The following is a 21634-nucleotide window of genomic DNA, read 5'->3' as shown; positions in this document are numbered from 1 at the left end:
TAATAATTCATAATAATTCCACCGTTCTGCATCTGACATCATCTTCTTTGTTGGGGTCCCTCAGCTTCACACTGGAGCCCCTCCTGCCAAAGAAGCTGCACACCAAGTCTCAGGACAAGCTGGACCGGGACGAGCCTGAGCGGGAGCGCCGGGACAAGAAGAAGGAGAAGAGGAACAGCAAACACCAGGAGATCTTTGACAAGGAGATGAAGACCACCGAGATCCACCTGCAACCCGCTGAGGCCGTCATCCTCTCAGAGACGGTATTTTCACGTCTACGTTTGTCTTCGCATTCAGAAACGTCTAGTCTCCCCAGGAGCACCATCGAGTGCCCTAAAACATCATCTGGTTCCCCCTCAAACATCTAGTACCCCCAAAGAGCATCATGTGTCCCCCCCCACCCAAAAAGACCATCCAGCCACAAAACAAGCCTGCCGTCTTCTTTTCCAGATCAGCCCTCTGAGGCCTCAGAGACCCAGGAGTCAAGTCCTGAACCAGTTAGGTGGAGACCGCCGCCTCTCCGTGTCCCCCGGGCCTCCTTCTTCATCGTCCAACTCCTCTTCCTCCTCATCGCCGGCCCCTCCCCCCATCACACCCAGGAGCAAACTGTCCTTCAGCCTGCACACCTCCAGTAAGCCTCAGCTAGCATGCTAGCGTCATTAGCATTATTAGCATCGTTAGCAGCAGGTGATGTCCCGCTAGGTGCTATACACACACATGCTATACTTGCATCACAGTGTAGTAGTACTGCTAGTACTGCTAGTACTGCTAGTACTGCTAGTATCCTGTATGCGGCGTGCTTCCTTTTCCAGGTCTGGAGCTGAACGGGATGGGGTGCACCGACAAGGCGGGAATCCCGCCTCCGCTTCCGGTCAAAGGCAGCACGGCCGACTACGGAAACCTGCTGGATCATCAAGACTTTCCCGTTCCCTCCACGCCGCCGCCGCCCCCGCATCACCGGGTAGGTGCCTTTTAATTAGGATGGATGGATGAATCAGGTGATGGAGAACCGTCCTCCGCCCTCGTGGTTCCACGGTATTCTAAAGTGGGGGCCAAGGCCACACCCCCGCCGTCGCCGCCCGCTGTTATTTATCCTCGCACGGCCCAGCACGCCTTCCGTGATTGATGGCGTGATTACTTCAGCCTGGGCATCCATCACCAGCACCTTCTAGCCGTTAATCAGGAACTGCCCCCCCCAAGCCCCCCTTACCTCGCCATGTTTAGTCATCTTATCACCCCACACAGCTATTAGCATGGCTAAGTGCTAGCACGTCAGATCCTCCTTGATTGACAGGAGGAGCAGGAACTTCCGAGGAACGCAAGTGCGAGGCCTGCTATTGATTGGAATGCTTTCTGACACAGGATGGTTGATGGTTAAATTGCCACGTTTCCACGTGAGCGGAAGCACGCTATTGATTGGAATGCTTTCTGACACAGGATGGTTGATGGTTAAATTGCCACGTTTCCAACGATGGCCGGCGTGTGTCTGGGTTCAAAGGTGAAATAGGAGTTTTGTCTGTTTTTTGTTGTCGTTGCTTAAATTGTGTTTTTGTTGTCCAGCCTTTACCGCCCCCCCTGCCCAGCAAGACGCCGCCCCCGCCCCCTCCCAAGACCACCAGGAAGCAGGCGTCCATCGATTCAGGAATTGTACAGTAAGCAAAGATGCTGACGGACTCACGGAACCAGTGCCAAAAAGCAACATGGCGGCTGCCACCCACTGCCCCCCACCCCCACTCCCATCCACTCCCTCCCTCGTCCCAGCAACAAACACATTCCCGTCTTGACGATATGAATACCTCATTGCGGCCCCGCCCCCCCTTCGTGACGGTTTCTTGGTAAGAGCAGCAGCCTCGGCCTTCGCCATCGCCATCTCTCACGATGTACAGATTTGTAAATAGGATTTTATTTCATTCTTTTTTTCTATGAACTTCCTTCTATGCATTTCCAGCAAACGATAAGAAAAAGGGCTGTAGGACTTTTAGGAGGACCTTTAGTCGGTGGCCGTTTGGCGTGCAAATGCAACTAACTGGTTTGTCCACATTCACTACTGACACGACGTACGTACGATCAACTCTCACTTCCATGGACTTTTTAAACAAAAACAACAAAAACGCTCAACAAGCCTGCTGACTCTTTTGTTTTTGACACCAAAGTGCTGATTGATGTCCATAAAAATGCACCCACTATGGAATTGCCATGAATTGACTTGGGCTGTCAAAGTTAACGTGTTAATGACGCGCTAGCACGCTAACGCCGTAGCCGCAAGCAAATATTATTAAGCAAATATTATTAAGCAAATATTGATGGGACATGGAGAAGGAAAAGAGTATTTAGATTGGTAAAGTTAGCTTCAAAGTGCCGGCAGATGGCTCTAGTAGCAAGACCTCACATTAAACATTCACGGAATGGTTACAGTATTATATCCTTTTACAGAACATTTGATGTTATTATGAGTGTGAAGATCATCTTCATGCGTCTGAGCAGAGTTAAAAATGTCCGCATTAGAATACTTCATTGCATCCTTCTCATTGGCCAATCAAACGTCTCCGGTATGAAATGATGGCGGCCACTTGTCATTTCACTTTCCTTCCATTGTATGTGTGAGAGATGGTGGGGGGGGTATGTGGGGGGGATAGGTGGGGGGGGGTATTTACAGAACACTCCATCCACAGCTCATTTGTCATTTCCCTAATAAGGCGAGTATTTCCTCCTCTCTCCGCTGCCAAACGTGCACGTTTGTCCTTGTAAATATCTGCTTTGCCTTCTAGCGGCCGTGTTCACACCCACTTGAATCACGGCTGCCTGTCAATCAATCACGTTTGATTGCACTTAAAGACAGCATGTGCGGGTACGATGCTGCATGGGCGCTTTAAACAGCTGCCTGGAGGGGGCTTTATTTCATGTTCTTGTTCATTGGGGGTTGTTTGTTTCTTTACCCTTGAATGTATTTTTGAGGATACCATACCACACCATGTGCCCGTGTAGTAGGCTCCAGCAGGGGAGCTCATTTTCAATTTAGGAACTGAAAAGCAGCGGACAAAACATGAGGTAAGAAGGATTTAGACGTAGTGAAAAGGAAGGACTACAGCTGCTGCACCAAAGCACCCAAAACAAGCAGGGGTGTGAACCTACCCCAAACAACCTCTGAGTGGAGGATCGAGCACCTTCAACTTCCAGTCGACATCACGTGAGGCTTCAGCTGAATGAGGAACTCCACATGCTGGAGACTTTTTCTACGTATTTTTATGTGGTGGCGTGCTTGTGATGGAACCCCTCAACGTATCCCAGTGACGCACAGGAAGATGATGACGACCATAAAACAGGAAATGACGTATCTGGGTCCTGACCAAATGAAGAATACTCACCACGATAGAAGACGAAAGGTCGGATGTTTGACAGTTGGAATGTGAAGAGACTGGCCCCCCCGGCACATCAAAGTTTAGGGTGAGTACAGTTTTTTTGTTTACTTGTTTTCTTTTTATGGCTGCTCAATAAAATATGGCTAAATGTGCCTCTCAGGCACAACAAAGTTAAGGTTATGGAGAAAAAAATGTAATAATTACCTCACAAGGGATGGACTTCAATGGATTCTTCCTTGCTCTTCCCTCGACTGACTGTACTTACTGTTGTCAACCTGCAGGTGGAGCCAGAGGACAACGGGGGCTTACCAAACACATGAAGAGACACAGGAAATGAGGATCAGGAAATGATCAATAAGGGAGTCAAGTGACGTTTTATGAAGGTGAGTGTTCCTTGGAATCATACCTGGATGGCACTATGTCCCTCACTTGGAAATAACGATCAAATGTTTCCGAATGTGTAATAGCAGATATAACACCGACCATTAGAGGGCGGTATATACCCCAAATGTTAAGCTATGGCGGCAAGTATTACTCCCAAGTGCTTCGTTTTCCCTTCCAGTCGCCATTTGTTCCTTATTCGTTCCAAAGAAGAATGAGGCAACAATGCCCTCTTGTGGATTGTTGTGTTACTGCAACTACTGTATAAAGGCGTCGTTATGGATGCTTACTCTGACGTGGCTACACTTTGTCACGTGATGTTATTGTGTACAAATAATTGAATTCAGATGGAGGGGATGGCAGCAAGGCCGGGGTTAGGGTTAGGGGGTCTACGGGGGGTCTTAAAGCTACGGTATCTGAGCACCTCTACCTGTTCCAAACACAAGGAGGAACTTTAGGAGGTTTTTCTTGACATTATTTCATGTTTTCATCTTCTAGCACCTACTGTAGTATTTGTCATATTTAGATTCATATACACATGTGAAACTGAAGTGAGAAATGCTCCAAATGTTCACCTTTACCTGATCAAAACACAAGGCGGAACTTTCTACATTTGGGAGGTTTTTCCTGACATTCTTTCATATAGCATTCATCTTCTAGTATCTACTGTAGTATTTGTCATATTCAAATTCATATACACATGTGAAACTGAAGTGAGAAATGCTGCAAACGTTCACCTTCACCTGCTCTAAACACAAGGAGGAACTTTCCACATTTGTTTTTTTTCTTGATGTTTTTCTATTATTATATTTAAATGAATGTACACGTGTGAAGCTGAAGTGAGAAATGCTGCAAATGTTAAGTTTCCCATAGTGCTTATATTTAGTTTTCACTATACTGTTTAATTTATGATATACGTATCTAATGTACTTTTAACGTAAGTTTAAATTAATTATAGCTGTTGCAGTTTATTTTAAAATGTAAAGATTTTTTTTATTTATTGATACATCATCATGTAAAATTAGTATTTTAATTGATGTTTTTAATATATACTTTAAAAAAAATTAATTTTAAATACTGTGACTAATTTATGAGGTAGCCAAAATGACATGTACTAAATAAAATAGATAATAGCCAAAATAGCTGAAATGACTGCAGGTGTCATAGTTTTAGTGGCCTAAAGTCTAAAGGTAACTACATGTCAGCACTAATCAGCATTTAACACACACACACACACACACACACAAAAGAGTGTTGGTGCACTCGTTTTAGGAGAGAGTGGTCCGCTGAGAGGCCACAAGGAGGTGGATTCTCACCTGTGGAGGTTTGCCATCCTGCAGGGATTCCCTTGATCCTCTTAGGAGGGAAAAAGCAGCAATGAAGGATGACAGACCAACAATGCAGACTCAAGACTCTGACGTTGTCGTGACCTGTTTGACATCTGTCAACTTGAATCTGACGGGCTACACAACATACAGGCTCACTTTAGTTACATTTAGGGACGCAAAGGGGCGGGGTTTACCCTTTTAAGGACATACATGTGCTTGTCTTTTTTTCTTGTCCTGTGCAGCCATTGGGTCAGATAGTATTATTAATATAAATACCCTTACATGCTAAACAGATTTGCTCTGCCAGGGAAAAATGTAAGCTAGCCCTTATTACCCCTATTATATGGAGTATTATTTGGCTTTATTTGATGTTTTGTTGTTGTGCACATTTGGAGCTGGAGGGGATAGAAAAGAAGACAAAAAGAGACAAGAACAACAATTGCAATGACTTTGACGGAACAACAGAAACAACCACTTGTCTTCAAGTACAAATGACACTGTCGAAAGTATGGAGTGGTTGTCGTGCCTCTCCGTGAAACATGGACGTGACTTTGAATGCAACTCAAACTGGTAATTGTGCTGCCATCCACTTTTATGTACCTATATAGTATATTATAACACATAAGATCTACCTTTAACTTACATTTGTGACTGTCTCATCTCACAACTTTAAAAAATGTTTTACAACAAATAAGGCATATTTTTCATGGCTATTTTACCATATGAAGTGCAGAGTTTCTGATTTTATAATTATTTATTTGTTCATGTATAATTTCAAACAACTTTTTAGAATGACTATATATGTTTTGACAATAGCAAAAAGTTTCTACAAATCTACAATACACTATTACACTACACTTTTACAGTTTTTATTTCTCTTATATTTATTATTATTAGTATACATAGCACTCATTTAGCTGTCTAATGGTGATTCGTTTCATTTTGAATTCATTTAATGAAAACAAGTGATATGATTAGATATAAAATATAAAACCTTACTATTTTTTAAATATGTCCTGTATTTAAAATTGAAGCAATTTCGTCTTTACTCAAATATTTAGTATCACTAATTATGTAATGTATTGATTCTCTGTAGTTAAGTTTGATTTCATTTTGGTTTAAAAAAAAAAAACAAAAAGCGAGGCTCCTTGAGCGTAATTACGCAGAAGAAAAGATGGTATCGGTGCTCATTCAAAGGCAGATTGACTTGTTTCAAGTGGCTTCAGAAAGGGGGGGGTGTGGGGGGACAGAACCGGGGGCGACCCTAACAAAAAGTTCTCTTCAGCGGGCTCCACCCGGCCCCTGCCCATAAATACCCCTCCCATCCCGAGTGGAGTTCAGTCCGGAGGCAAAGACGAGCACAGACGAGGTTCGGATTATGAACGCCTTCGGACCCCCGAACCAGCAGAGCAGCCCCCTCCAGCACCACAGCGCCCAGGACCTCCTAGACATGGCCGTCTACTGCGACAACTACGGCGTCTACCAGCACCAGAACTTCCATCACCATCCCCAGAGAGCCGCCAGCCACCCCTCCGGCTACGGGCTCGGCGACTACGCCACCCCGCCCACCAACCCCTACCTGTGGCTCAACGGCACCGGCATCAACTCCTCCTCCTCGCCGTACCTCCCAACGGGGGGCAGCGGCTCCACCTACCTGCAGTCCGGCTTCGGCTCCGGGCAGAGGCAGCTCCTGGGCGCCCCGGGGGGTCTGGGTGGCGCCGACCTGGGCTGGCTGTCCATCTCCGGCCAGCAGGAGCTCTTCAAGATGGTCCGGCCTCCGTACTCGTACTCGGCTCTGATCGCCATGGCCATCCAGAGCGCCCAGGACAAGAAACTGACCCTGAGTCAGATCTACCAGTACGTGGCCGATAACTTCCCCTTCTACAAGAAGAGCAAAGCCGGCTGGCAGAACTCCATACGCCACAATTTATCTCTCAACGACTGCTTCAAGAAGGTGGCCCGGGACGAGGACGACCCCGGTGAGTCTGGCTTGCGTTGCTCTTTCGCTAAAAAGTGGAAACTAAAATCTCTTTCAGTTTAGAACTCCGTGGGTATATAAAATGTACGAAATGTCTACTTGCGTTTGAATTGGCGTCGTGGTTAGCTAACCCCGACTTTAGCTTACCTTGGAAATGAACTACAACTTTGTAGTTTTAAGAAGGGATTTTAACCCTCGTTTTTGATCCAGGAAAGGGGAACTACTGGACGCTGGACCCCAACTGCGAAAAGATGTTCGACAACGGCAACTTTCGCCGGAAGCGAAAAAGACGAGCCGACATCACAGCGGGGGACAACCCGGACTCGGACGCCCAGCACAAGCTCTCAGACACGGCCAGCTTGCTCAGCTCCTCTCCGCCCAGCCTCCGCGGTTCTCCTACCTCCACGGAGCCCCGGTCGTCGCCGTCCGACTCGGCCGAGCACAGCCCGTGTTTTAACGGCTTTATGTCCGGCGTCAACTCGCTGCTGGCGGCCAACGTGGGCGGAGCCGAGGCCTCTCGGGCTCCCGAGCGGGACTCGGGCTCGGGTCACCTCGGGGAGTTGTTCCAAGGCCGAGAGGCCGTGAGCGGACTGGGCTCCTACTCGCCCTCGGTGATCTCTCCGCTCAACTGTGACAGCAGAATGAACTATTATAACCTTTCCAACCATTTTACTGTCAACAACCTGGTGTACAGCAGGGAAGGAACTGAGGTTTAATGGGGGTGTTACACAAAATAATCCTAATCATTTATCCAATTTAGGGTAAACAGCTGTTTTTGTTTGCATAATTGCGTTGTAAAAAAAATGATTCATTTCTGTAAGTCATCACAACCTTGAATTATACTTTTGTAAACTTTTTGTAGCCAAATGTACAGAGATTATTTTGTATGTATTTGTGTTTTATTTAAACTGGTGTTGGAATAAAAGTCTTTTTTTATGATTGGATCAGGTGTCTCCCCTCTTTGTCTAATAATTCACTTTTTAATGAAGGGACCCCCAATAGGAGCATCCTTCATCATGGAGTCAGTCCCGTCTGCAAGTCAAGTGACTGTAATTTGCGTCAAACTCAAACATTTTCCGCCTGTCGCCCCTAATCGGACTTTAACTCGCTTCAGCTCCGGTTCACAAGTTCATCTTTTTTTTGTGTGTTACCGGGATATTGCACCTGCCCATACCCGTCTAGGCATGTCACGCTCAGACCTGCCGCCGATCCTCCTCGTCGCCACGTGATGCCTGGCTGTGGAATCTGTCAAATAAATCCAAAAATGAAGCAAATGTTGAAGGCCGCACCCCGACAAAGCCCTACATAGAAGGAAACACCTCTTAATTGGCACATAATGGAGTCTGGTCAGGCACTGCGTGCTGCAGGAATAAAAGCAGGAATTAATTGACAACACTTTCCAGCGAGCACAATAGGAGCTGGCATGGGGAGCGCTCCCCTCCTGGGCTCAAATGAAAATATTGCCATCTGAAGATGTGGGAACAAACGGCGGCCCTCAGGACACATTTTGGAGGCCATTATCTGTGCCGAGCGAACAAAGACCGGTTCTGGCTCAGTCCGAGTTCTCACACTGGCGGCTGTGGTTCTACTTCCTGTTCCGTCCTAAAAACACTTTCTACCACTAATTAGTGGTGAGGGAAACTCACCTCTGAACTCTGGCACCTGCAGGATGTTTGATTGTTGTCATTCTCTTGCGTGCAGGAATAATCCATGAAGGAGTGCCACCTGTGTGACCTTTCACCCCACGTAGCCAAAAGCAACACCATTTGTGCTGACAGTAGAAAATACTTCTACTAGAAGTACTTTCAACTAGCTGGTAGAATACTGCAAACAAACAAGCACTGCTTGTCTTTAGTGATGATGTCATTTAAAATCAAGTTTTATTGATATTCAGTGATATTAGTTTGATTGAATATGTGCCCTGTGATTGGCTGGCCACCAGTCTATGGTGGACCCCGCCTCTCGTCAGACGACGGCTAGGATAGGCTCCAGCATAACCACAACCGTCGTGAGGATAAGCGGTACAGAAAATGGCTGGATGGATAAATATTATCCCCACTCCACTCACCAATGAAAATGGTACAGTCCTGTGCTGATTGCATCATCTTCCATGAAACAGGAAGTAGAATGAAACACCAATGAGCACCAATACGGAGCTTTGAGTGAGTTGAGCCTTGGCAGAGGTCTCCACTCCACTGAAGTTTGTGGTAAATGAGCTCAACTGTCCATCTGGGATTTTCACCCTCCAAGATGGTCGTGATGGCGTCGGTCATGCAGAGTCTGCGTTCCGCTATCCCGAGAGAGGATTAACGGAGCAGAACGAGGCCAGTAAATCCACATGCAGCGCCTGTCTTCATGTCGCTCACCCTGGACAAGCGATCCCCCAAACAATGTAACCTATCCCCAAGCCCCCCCCAGCCTTCCCATCCCTCCCTCCGTCCATCGCTGGAATATTTGTGGACCGAGTCTTTGTTGTCACATTAGCGCATCATCTTTTATTCCTGACCTTTGCCATCCAAGCCGAGGCGGCAGAGATGCCAACTTTTAGTGGCGAGATGAAACCTAGCAAACAGCCAAGCGCCGATGGTGGCCGTCAGGGAAAGAGCAGCCAATATCGTGTTTAATAGCCCAGGTAAGGCAGGGGTGTCCAAACTGTGGCCCGGGGGGTCATTTGCAGGTCGTAGTTTATGTTCATTTGTTGAATTGTATTGGAAAAAGAGTCCAGTTGTCCATCAAAATGTAATAGATTCTTTATTGGAGACTCCATAGATTAGTTGCTCATTCTGTCAAAACAGCAGGTAACAACAGGTCAAAGAAAAATGGTTATCATTGTTTCAGATTATTGCAATTAGTTTTACATTCCAATCAATGACTGTGAGAAATTTGTAATAAGAAATATTACATTCATATTTATATATTCAAAAAGACGTAATATATCAAAACAAATCAGGAAATTATGACTATGTCAAATTAAAATAAAAATTAAATACAGTACATAAAAATAATAAATTTTTATCATTTTGTAATAATATCTACAGCATATTTATTTTATTAATAATAAGAAAAAATAAGATCATTATAATAAATATTAAATAATCACAATTTGTTTTGTATTTTTCATTTTGAATAATAAATTATCTATATTATATCTATAATAATATCTAAATTAGTAGATAATAACATGATGATAAACATCATCTCAGGCTGCTTGTCACAGACAGGAAGTGGCGTTCCGCAGGGACATGTCTCACACCATAGCAGCGAGAGACGGATGGCCCACCTGGACCGCTTTGTTGGCCGTGCAGGAGCAAATAAGAAAATGAAACTAAGTTTCACCTGTTCTCCCAGCACGGCCCCCAGGAGACCCCCCCCCATTCCTCCAACCACCAAAACAACACACCCCCAGGGCCTAATGAGACCCCCCACCTCCCACTCTATTATGAGGGATGCATACCAATAGAGAGACAGCAGAAGGGAGACAGACTGAGCTTCAGAGACCCGCGGAGCCCTCGCCACCCCCCCCCCCATCCCACCCCTGGCCTAGACCATCAAACGCGCCCTTTGCAAGGACCCCAATAAAGGGTCCCGTCAACATTTAAGTTGTGGTCCACGTAAGCTGCTGATGATCTGGAGGCTCAAGGCCTTTCAATCATAGCCTTTCCAAGGGGACAGACGGACCCCCCCACCAGGCCCCAGCCTCTAATCCTCACCTCCACTTCAAGGCCCCCGGTCACTTCTGAGGCATTGTGGGCTAATAATGCTAACATTTGACTTTTATATGCAAACACTACGTACACAAATATGTGTCTACTCTTTGCACCACACATACACACTCTTTTGGGTGGGGTGGGGGGGTGGGGGGGTCCCCCAATTGTATTATCATTTTGAGAAGTTCTGTATATTTATTTCCATAATAAAAACAAACAAAAAACAACATTTTATTTACAAAAAAATAGTCTATTTATCCCCCAAATTTTGGGAAGTTGCTTTAGGATAATCCTGATTAAATAACAATTATTTGTAAAAAGAATGCTTACATTTTTTATTGTTGTAAATAAATATAAAGTAATTAGAATGATTTAATTTAATCATTTAATTTAATTTAAAAATTAATAACAATATAATTATTCAAATTAAATTATAAGAATATCTAATTCTAAAATAAATGAAAAGTAAGATGAGAAAAGAAATAAAATATTTATATTTTATGTGTAAATCAATGAAAACTGTGACGATGATTATGTGATCATGACGAGTGGCTCTTTGAAAATTGTTAATTGGCCGGGTCGGGTCTGGGCCAGCATGGCTTTGTGCAGCTGTCACTGCTCCTCCTTTTATCGATGGTGTAATTATGCCTTTCATTACACGCAGCTGATAGAACTGAAAGGGAGGTGTCGCTATCTTATCATTATGCTAATCGTTATGCTAATCATTATGCTAATCAAGCTTGTGGCCCGCACTTACATCACAATGGCGGCAGCGATGCTTTGGGGTGGGGGGTGTCTCTCTCGTCGTCATCAAGCTAGTCTGCTGGTCTCGCACATCATGACTCCACTCACGTGTCTGCTGCAGAGTCCAAACGGGATTCCAGCAAGGGGGGGGGGCATGTCCTGGAGGCCAACCCCCCCCCCCCCATTCAGTGTTCTGTTGGGTTCTGGTTGTCTAATGTCTAAAGCAGCCATCATGTAATGATACTAATGATACTGAGTAGATAATCATAAGGAAGAGTACTTCATATTTTGCACTGACAGCTTAATGGCCCCCATGTTCCACCACTATATTTAAGGGGGGGGGGGCAACCCTCCCTTTTAATGAAGAGCACAATCAATTTTAATGAAAACTACACACACAAAGTGTAGGACCCATCTATGTTGTGGAATGCGATCCCTTCCATCCTTCTCATGGTCGTTATTATTTCACCATCAAAAGTATTTGGACATCAAGAATGGATTCTGTGTCTAATCCTGATGGTCTTGTTTTCCGGTGGTTCCTGGCCATACGAGCCACGAGTGACGCTTTGAGGCCGTGCCACCCCCCCCCCCCCATGCCCGCTGATGGGACGCTTTGGGACGTCTCCGGGCAGGCAGGTGGAAATCTCAGCAGGTCGCATTCCTGCGTTGAGCGATTGTGTCACACTTAAAGGATTGGAACGCTTTGGACAAGCGTGAAGAATAACGTTTGAATCCCCCCCTGCATCGCCCCTCACTGGCACTCGGGTCACGGAGGCAGTAAAGCCAGGTTATAAAAAAGGAGCAGTTTTATCAGAAAAGCGAGTGAATGTTGGGCTTTGTTCCAGAAGCATGGCAGGAGGTTGCCGGCACAATAACGTATGTCTTACACTTTTCTGTTGCCGGATTTCACACCTGCCGTCCGTCCCCTTCAAAGTGTCCTCACCTGTATTTCATGTTTATTCCAGGAGGATAAATCACTCCTGCCGCAACACGTTCCCATACGGATCACATTTTATGGCGGGATTTTGGTTTCTGGATGGAGGAACGCGGAGGCAGCGAGGACCTCTGCTGGACGGATCCTATAATTTGGGGACTTGGAGCATGTCCCTTGTGGTGTCCTGTGGGGGGGGGGGGGGGTGCTCCGGAAGTAAGGAATTGAGTAAGGCGTGCTACTACGTGCCATTCGGTTCTTGTGCAACTGGAGCAGGAACCTGGTTCTCATTGTCAGCAGTAAGTGGAACCTGTTTCCAGTAGACGTTGGCCTGATTTTTTTCCGATGTCGATGGAGTCCAGTTCTGGAGCTTTAGGACCTTGTCTCGAGGATGGGGTCCTGATGGCATCGGGCTGTGACCTTCAGCATGGACTGGGGTTGAGTTGCAGTTGAGTGTGAAACTTCTGGAATGAGACTGAGCACCTCCAAATCCAAGTCCACGGTTCTCAGCTGGAAAAGGGATTTCACCCTCTGGGTTGGGAAAGACCACATGCCCTGAGTGGAAGAGTTCTATCTCTGGGATAAATTCATCGGCCAATTAATTGGCCACTCCAAATAAATGTGATTTTTCAGATTTTTCCGCCCCCCCCCTCGGACAACAACACTGATGCAAAAGAATGATTGGGGTTCATTAGAACTTTTTCAACATTGTTATTGTCAGGTTAAAAGACATTCAAGTTAGATGTTAGATGTTGGACGTTTATCTCCTAAAGACACAGCAGGACTCGCTTAACTGAGTGTCAAGTTATCAAGTTTCCGTCGTGATGGACTTGGAGGAGATGGACATCACTAAGGCATCCCCGAGGGAGGAAATTCCTTCAGGACTTAGTGGGGGGGGGGTTAGTTTCCCACCGAAGCCTTCCAAGCTGTTACCATTAAGAAAGCAAAGAAAATGTGGTGACCAAGTGCTATCGTTTGGAGGTGAAACCCACAGTCTAAAAGCATGGAGGGTGACCTCTGACATGTTAGCTTGGATTCCTGCTAAAAGGTCTCTATAAAAACATATTAGCATAAATTCCCACTAAAAGGTCTCTATAAAAACATATTAGCATAAATTCCCACTAAAAGGTCTCTATAAAAACATATTAGCATAAATTCCCACTAAAAGGTCTCTATAAAAACATATTAGCATAAATTCCCACTAAAAGGTCTCTATAAAAACATATTAGGATAAATTCCCACTAAAAGGTCTCTATAAAAACATATTAGCATAAATTCCCACTAAAAGGTCTCTATAAAAACATATTAGCATAAATTCTTGTTAAAAGGTGTCTATAAAAACATATTAGCATGAATTCCCGCTAAAAGGTGTCTATAAAAACATATTAGCATAAATTCTTGTTAAAAGGTGTTTATAAAAACATATTAGCATGAATTCCCGCTAAAAGGTGTTTATAAAAACATATTAGCATGAATTCTTGTTAATAGGTGTTTATAAAAACATATTAGCATGAATTCTTGTTAATAGGTGTTTATAAAAACATATTAGCATGAATTCCCGCTAAAAGGTGTTTATAAAAACAAATTAGCATAAATTCTTGTTAAAAGGTGTTTATAAAAACATATTAGCATGAATTCCCGCTAAAAGGTGTTTATAAAAACATATTAGCATGAATTCTTGTTAATAGGTGTTTATAAAAACATATTAGCATGAATTCTTGTTAATAGGTGTTTATAAAAGCATATTAGCATGAATTCTTGTTAAAAGGTGTTTATAAAAACATATTAGCATGAATTCCTGCTAAAAGATCTCCATAAAAAGCCGTGATCACCATAAAGTACAAATGTGTAATGTGCATGCCGGGCCACTAGTTGGCAGTGATGCTTGTTTTAGTGTCCTGCAGCTCATCTAGAAGATATGTTAGTATTAGCGCTGGGGTCCATCATTGCTTTGGTACTCATCAATGCTAATGCTAATGCTAATGCTAACACAAATGGACCAACTATTTGGCTTTTAACATTGAACCTGTGACTCCAACTCATAGTTTGCATACTTTTGTGCTCTGATGCTCATCAAGTGTTTCCAAGCGTCCTCCATTCTTCTCCTCAGGATGTGAGACCTTCTAGGACCTTCTTGTGCTACAGCACCCATACATGACGCTGGCATGGGTGCATCCACCCAAACGGGCCGTGTGGGGAGAAGCTCTCAAGGTGAGTTCATGCTTGTCCTTCTCCCCCCCAGATAGTTTATAGCTTTATAAGCAGCTGGTTGCTTATTCATCCGTACTCTCCTGACCAGGCCTGGGAGTCCACCTCGGCCCCGTTTCCCTGGCTCCTCCTCGGGGGTAATGGAGGGAGGAAGAATGTGGCGGCAGGAAGTGACTTGGCTGCAGGCAAAGTGGCGGATGAAGAGGCTGAGAGACGGGCTGATGACAATGGGAAGAGGTGGCCGGGGGGGGCGGGGGGGGGGGGGGGGTCCTGAGTGTCGCCCCAGGGTGAGTTTCTACACCCTTGCTAACATACGTGGCGGCTCCGGCCGCTACGCTAAAGTGCACAGAGTGATGAGGTTTCATGGTGGATTTTGGCAAGGTGATCCTCTCTCTTTCCCTCCTCTCTCTCTCTCTCTCTCTCTCTCTCTCTCTCTCTCTCTTGCTCTCCCTCTCTCTCTCTCTCTCTCTCTCTCTCTCTCTCTCTCTCACAGACATGACATCCTCCCCCGGCATCCATCTCCGGGTTCCCCACCTCCGCGGCCTCTTCCGTCCGTCGTTGACACAGCAGCACGAGGTGATGAGGTGACACACGAGGTGAAGATAGTCTTATCTTCACCATTAGCACTTCTTCCTTTACACCACCATTGATAGATGGGGGGGGCGTGGGGGGGGCACTGTTATTTTTATGTTCTCCTCCATTACTTTTCATCATGTTTAAAAAAATATATAAATATAAATATTATATGACGTTATCTATTAGAGGATAATCAGCATAGAAAAAGGATGGATGAATATTATCTATTAACAAATAAAAAATGGTCTCCTTTATTTTATTATCCGCAGTGCTTTCTGATTGGCCAAGATGGCCTCCTACCTTATGATTGTGGGCCCTAAACCAGTGACCATACATGGAACCCTGGTTGTAGTGGGGGGGCCAGTCGGGCCTGTAGCCAAGCGGGGGTCAGCTACGTCGGACTAATTGTTCAACGGGCCTGAAGCACAGGGCTTCGCCCCTCCAGCGGTCAGACGCCGTGTCTCCACGCTGCTGAATGACACTGACCGCCGCCGCCTGGAGGGGGCCGCCATTGTTTCTCCCACACAGCAGTTGCATTAAAAAACACAAAGTTGATTATCCGCCGGTTGGTTGTGCGTTGTGGGCCTATTCTGTCTTAGCAGGCAGGGTGAAAGGTCAAAGAGGCACTTTAGGAAATATGATTGCTGGGTTGAGGATTGAGTTGCAGCAACGTGGCTCCTTTTGCCGGGTGAGTGACGGATGAAGTCGCTCCTAAAGGAGCCTCCGGGCCTTCACTACGTGGTCCGTCACTACGTGGTCCGCCACTACGTGGTCCGTCACTACGTGGTCCGTCACTACGTGGTCCGTCACTACGTGGTCCGCCACTACGTGGTCCGTCACTACGTGGTCCGCCACTACGTGGTCCGTCACTACGTGGTCCGTCACTACCTGGTCCGTCACTACGTGGTCCGTCACTACGTGGTCCGCCACTACGTGGTCCGTCACTACGTGGTCCGTCACTACCTGGTCCGTCACTACGTGGTCCGTCACTACGTGGTCCGTCACTACGTGGTCCGTCACTACGTGGTCCGTCACTACGTGGTCCGTCACTACGTGGTCCGTCACTACGTGGTCCGTCACTACGTGGTCCGTCACTACGTGGTCCGTCACTACGTGGTCCGTCACTACGTGGTCCGTCACTACGTGGTCCGTCACTACGTGGTCCGTCACTACGTGGTCCGTCACTACGTGGTCCGTCACTACGTGGTCCGTCACTACGTGGTCCGTCACTACGTGGTCCGTCACTACGTGGTCCGTCACTACGTGGTCCGCCACCATGATGATTGACAGCTTTATGAGACAACTTGTCCAAACCATTCATAAGGATCAATGCAGAAACTACCATAGCACTTTTTGTTTTATGTGTGACACAAGCTGACATGCAGTACATCATCTTTTTATACACGCTAACATACGCATCATAACTAGCATCATCCTTCATATCATGCAGCATCCGTCCATCCATCTTCTATACCGCTTATCCTCACGAGGGTCGCGGGGGTATGCTGGAGCCTATCCCAGCTGACTTTGGGCAAGAGGTGGACCAACCCTAACCCTAACCCTTGCAGATCATGCAAATTGCAAATACATGGATGTTTTACATGACGATATTTACATTCTCAAAACCATGAATGAACACGTGGAATTATGTACTTAACAAAAAAGTGTCAAATAAGTAACTGTAAAAACGTCTTATATTCTTAGATTCCTCCAAGTTGCCACCCTTGGCTTTTTTGATATGGCTGCAAACCCTTGGTGTTCTCCTCATGAGCTTCATGGAATGCTTGTCACTCCCCAAGCGGCCTTTCCAGGGTTCCTAAGGGGAATCTTTGGGCGTATTCATGGAGTTGGGACCATCAGTGACATAAAAATGCTAACGTAGCATAGTTGCTAGCAGACAAATTGGTTCATAAATGCAAAATATATGCCAAACAATGATTTTTTAAGCCTTTGTACTTTGTACTACTTTGTAGCTTTTGCACTTTATGCTGTTAGCATACCATGCACTATGAAAATACTTTTACTCCATACTTTTTATACGACAGTGGAACCTGGAAGACAAACACAAATATGTCAAATAACTGCAAAATATTGAACTTGATGACACACATTTTGGGGGAAAAGCACACAATTGGTGTTTTAGGTGGACTTTTGGTGCTGAATGCAGTTAGCGTATGATGTGCTATCATGCTAATTGTATGAAAGTACAGTCACAGTGAAGTCACGGATTTATTAGTGATGACCATCTTACCAGCTTATTGGCTGTCTTTGCTGTTTTTTAAGAGTTGGGGGGGGGGTCATCTGTATCACCATCATTAATCTTAATTTGTCACTGAGGGAGGAGGTAACGGTGGAGGAAAGGAGGTGGAGGAATGGGGGGTAAAAGGTAATTGCACCCCTGCTGCTCCATTATGGTGTCATTCCTCTGTTAACAGCAGATAACATCTCCCCCCCCCCTCCCCCCCAAATCACCTGAAGCCAATTCTTCACTTTACCTGCATGGCTGAGACACCCAGAGAACATCTATAGCGGGGCCCGGGTACACCGGGGTGGACTTTAGCCTTTAGACTTTAACCGGGACTCAACTGGACTGTCCTGGTGGGTCCAGACCAGACCGTCTGATGATGAGGCATAAGACTGATGGATTAGGGGGCGGGGCTTGGAGTCACTTTCTCTGACACTTCTGCTGCTGATTGGCAGCTGTGATGGATGTCAATGGGTGTGATAGACACCCCCCCTCCACATTTAAGTAACCAATTGGCACCGTTTGACCCGACACAGCCTAAACATAACACATGAAAATAACCTGGAAAAAAGACGAAATATGCATTTCATAACAAGACCAATATTTGTATTTAACACCATCTAACACTATGTGTGTCGTTTATATTTTAAGATATTTTCATATTTTTTACCCTGGAAAAAAATAAGCTTATTATCATCATTAAATTCATAATAATGATTTTTTAAAGATATTGAATGTTTTTATTTAATACATTAATTCATATAGTATATATTAATTATATTAATTAATTAATATTTAATTTAATAAAAAAAATAATACCCTGCATGTTCAGACATTTTTTTTCCAAATGATTATTTTTTTCATTGAATATAATCTTCCTGACTAGTCTTCATATTGCCTCATACGCAGGTTATACCCAATCATGGTCCACAGATTGTACAGATATACATCCTCCCCCCCACCCCCCCACCTCCCTTCACCTGCCTGAGTGGCGTCCTTCAGCATGAATGTGGACCTCCTCCACCTCCTCCCCCTCCTCCCCCCGGTGCCCTGCAGCTGAAGGTGTCCATTTCAGAGGGCGGTGTCATGCGGGATGTTGTGTGAAGGTAAAGTTTGTCAGGTAGAGAATATCTGCGTTTAATCCTATCACATAGTCGACTTAATCCTGCTGTTTGCTTCACAGCACATCCACAGGGGAAGAGATTAGCGGCCATCTTTGATTTCATTCAAATCGTGTTTGCGCCGTAAACGCTGGAAGAAAAAAAGATCCTTTAAGGGATCCTTTAAGACTTTTTTGTGTGGCTTCTCCACGATTCAGTGAACGCACCGCAAGATGACTTCATCGATTAGTTGAGCTTGCAACTCCGCCATTTTGATTCTTTGACTTCGACCTTATAGAATACAACTTTCTCACGTAATATTTTGACTTTATTCTGCAGCATTTAAAAAAAACATTTCTGCATTGGTTTTTTTTTTTTAACTTTCCAACTATTTCAACTTTCTTGAACCTTGTCTGGATTTGAGGGACAATTTGGGGAATGAAAAAATCTAAGCACGGAGATAAAACAGCGGTCCACTTCCTTGGACCGGCTTTGGAGTTTCAAGTATCCACATTCCCAGGAAGGTAATCCACGGAGATGCTGACAAGCCCCAAAAGCCAAGAAAAAAGCAAATGAGGACGTCCTTCTGCAGGTGCCTTGAAGTGTGAGAGGCTGCTTTGAAGGCAGCTAGCAGGCGTTACGAGGGCTTGAGAGGGACCGCAAAGGACATGTCCAAACTGACTCGGGCCCCCAGTTGAGTGATGGGACGCGGGAAACGGCAACAGGACACCTCAGCGTGAAGCCAATCCCAGCTGGCTGCAAGAAGACGCCCGTGTTTGACCTCCGTGTTCCTGTTGCAGATACCAATAGGATGCTCAGCAGAGACAAAGAACACCATCTCAGGTAGAATTTGTATGGGGGGGGGACGGTGTCCGCTCGAAGCGGCAAAATCTGCTTGAAAGTTTTGAAAGTTTTGCTTTCACATTGTAGCATGCCGTAAGTTGGTGTGAATGAGTTGTGTGTTTAGACCGGGGGGGGGCAAATATTTGGACTCGTGGGCCACATTGAGTTAACAAAATTGTCCATGGGGCCAGAACATATATTAAACACACACTATTTTATGCTTATAATTTCCCTTGAATTATTTGTCTAATTTGATCTGTAAATGTTTATACTATCAGCTGTATGTTAAAAATGTAAATACTTAGAAAACAACTGGCGGGCCGGATCGAAACGCTTGGTGGGCCGCATGTGGCCCCCGGGCCGTAGTTTGCCCACCCCTAGTCTATAGAGACATGCTTGGAGCTGATTGCCAGTGTCACAGTAATAAGGTTGCAGTTACATAGCCTGGCCGTTAGAGGGCAGTAGAATGCAGTGAAGAAACTATCATCCTTTCCTGTTTGTTCTACTTTTGTTCTACTTTTGTCGTTTTTTCTCATCTCATGAACTGTACAAACACACAATCACTAACGCGTCATTACAGCGGCTTCATCAAAGATAAATAACATGTCCATTTAGTACATCATGATCTCCTTGGGCGCGTCCTCCGTGGGTCTCTGCTGCTCCCTCCGCTGGGTGTAGGCGGCGTGGTCGTAAATGTAGATGAGGGCCACGGCGAGCAGCGACAGCACCATGTACGGGATGAGCAGGTAGTAGCCCAGCTGCATCTTCGACGAGGTGATCCTCAGGTCCACCGGGACGTTGTCGGCAAAGCTCCTCACCAGATCCTCCGCTATGGTGGTGGCTTGGAAGTTCACCACAAACAGGACCAGGACCAGGAAGGAGAAGCAGGCTACAGGAAACAACGCAAGGCCTTGGATGAGAACATCGACAATAAGCGTCCAAAATCCATTTGAATGGGTGTCGTGGAAAACTATGGAGGGCAATATTTGCATCCGGTTGTTAGCTAGCAGGCTACTTCCACAGACTGCACCATCAGCACCATCAGCACCATCTGCTGGATCTGATGGGTCACAGTCCTCATTTGACCCCCATGCAAGTGGACCCTAACAAACCTAGTATATTCTAATGTATTCTAACATCACAATACAAAGATTGTTGATGCCTTTTTACACATATTCCTGCTAGCTGCTACCAAACATATGAAATGTCCTAATTCTGACCACTGATGGAGCTGCAGGTGTAGACGCCAACGGGCCCCATGTAGGTCTCGTACGGGTTACTGATGCTGTTGTAGAGCGAGATCAGGATGCTGACGGCAGAGGAGAGCAGACACAACACCAGCAGACATAAGGACATGGTGTGCAGCACCACGGGGACGCCCTTGGTTTCTATCAGCTTGGGAACCACTGCAGACACACGCACACACGCGCACACACACACACACACACACACACACGTCCATAGGGATTATTGCTCAAAAACACCGATTTTGAGTCACTCTTTGGACTAGGTCAAATATGCTATAATAAACATGATGTTATTATAAATAATATATAATTATTCTCAAATGACTGGGTTTAAAGGTCAGGTATGTTCCTGGACACGCCTCAATAATGCATACTTATGTTTGTTGGTTATAAATATCGTGATTTCACCTTGGAAGTCCACGGGCGGTTCAAACAGGGGGCAAATATCTCTCTCCAGCCTGGCGTCAAAAAGCTCCAGCCTGATGGTAGCGGAACCGTTGAAGAAGCTGCTTCCCCCCCTGGCGCAGACCATGGTCTTGGTTGCCCACTCCGAGGACATGGCAAAGCCCAGGATGCCCACCGATATGGACGTGGCCAGCGCACTGGACAGGAAGTGCAGCGTCTTGGACGTGGACGGCATGGCAATGTTGGGAGGTCAAACTGGTCTACGGTCTCTGGAACTTCCTCATCCTCCAACCAGCCGAAGGGTTAGACTGTTAGACTTATCCGCCAGGGTGGAGTGACATGTTGCTTGTAAAACAGTTATCGCTGTGACCTTTGAATAGCCAGATGGCTGCCATGGAAACAATACAGTCACATCAGGATCATGTCTCAGGAGAGAACATCCATAACTTCCTTCAGGGTGTGTGTGTGGGTGTGTGTGTGCGCGTCACACACATCAGGCAAATTATTGGCCCAAAAAGTCCACTAACACAACATTACTTTGGATAAGGCTTTCATTCTTCATTCTTTCCCTGGACATGTGGA

The 21634-nt window shown here is 45.6% G+C and overlaps 3 protein-coding genes and 1 long non-coding RNA gene across 5 annotated transcripts in view; 3 read left to right on the top strand and 1 right to left on the bottom strand.

The window, feature by feature from the left end:
• The window catches only part of dock1 (dedicator of cytokinesis 1), an 85915-nt gene extending 83354 nt beyond the window's left edge, over positions 1-2561 (top strand). For both annotated transcript variants that reach the window (XM_058060986.2, XM_058060983.2), the window contains exons 49-52: positions 65-263; positions 451-631; positions 813-961; positions 1561-2561. In XM_058060986.2, the coding sequence (XP_057916969.2) occupies positions 65-263; positions 451-631; positions 813-961; positions 1561-1656 (625 nt within the window). In that variant the 3' untranslated portion in view covers positions 1657-2561. The remainder of the gene's footprint in view (positions 1-64; positions 264-450; positions 632-812; positions 962-1560) is intronic.
• Positions 2562-2683: 122 nt separating this feature from the next.
• LOC144895261 (uncharacterized) lies at positions 2684-15232 on the top strand. The gene is made up of 5 exons (XR_013625757.1): positions 2684-3444; positions 3641-3742; positions 14539-14639; positions 14728-14923; positions 15130-15232. It is a non-coding gene; the product is annotated as an uncharacterized LOC144895261 (long non-coding RNA).
• foxi1 (forkhead box i1) lies at positions 4983-7993 on the top strand. The gene is made up of 2 exons (XM_058062673.2): positions 4983-7047; positions 7257-7993. Exons 1-2 carry the CDS (start codon positions 6447-6449, stop codon positions 7760-7762), a joined length of 1107 nt encoding a protein of 368 aa, XP_057918656.2. The 5' UTR covers positions 4983-6446; the 3' UTR covers positions 7763-7993.
• Positions 15233-20011: 4779 nt separating the features above from the next.
• clrn3 (clarin 3) lies at positions 20012-21287 on the bottom strand. Its single transcript, XM_058062173.2, has 3 exons — positions 21056-21287; positions 20621-20806; positions 20012-20289 (listed from the first exon to the last, which is right to left on the bottom strand). Exons 1-3 carry the CDS (start codon positions 21285-21287, stop codon positions 20012-20014), a joined length of 696 nt encoding a protein of 231 aa, XP_057918156.2.
• Positions 21288-21634: the final 347 nt, after the last annotated feature.

The sequence above is a fragment of the Doryrhamphus excisus genome, unplaced genomic scaffold, assembly GCF_037039965.1.
Source record: "Doryrhamphus excisus strain RoL-2023G ecotype Guam unplaced genomic scaffold, RoL_Dexc_Guam_v1.1 HiC_scaffold_24, whole genome shotgun sequence".
NCBI lineage: Eukaryota > Metazoa > Chordata > Actinopteri > Syngnathiformes > Syngnathidae > Doryrhamphus > Doryrhamphus excisus.
This window is presented reverse-complemented; position numbering and strand designations above follow the sequence as displayed.

Bases quoted from the DNA above. Each gene is read 5' to 3' on its own strand.
- foxi1 (XM_058062673.2), top strand. From the start codon at position 6,447: ATGAACGCCTTCGGACCCCCGAACCAGCAGAGCAGCCCCCTCCAGCAC. The intron at 7,048-7,256 runs GTGAGTCTGGCT...TTTTTGATCCAG, and splicing joins CCGGGACGAGGACGACCCCG to GAAAGGGGAACTACTGGACG.
- clrn3 (XM_058062173.2), bottom strand. From the start codon at position 21,287: ATGCCGTCCACGTCCAAGACGCTGCACTTCCTGTCCAGTGCGCTGGCC. The intron at 20,807-21,055 runs GTGAAATCACGA...GTGTGTCTGCAG, and splicing joins ACCGCCCGTGGACTTCCAAG to TGGTTCCCAAGCTGATAGAA. The intron at 20,290-20,620 runs GTCAGAATTAGG...TGTTTCCTGTAG, and splicing joins CACCTGCAGCTCCATCAGTG to CCTGCTTCTCCTTCCTGGTC.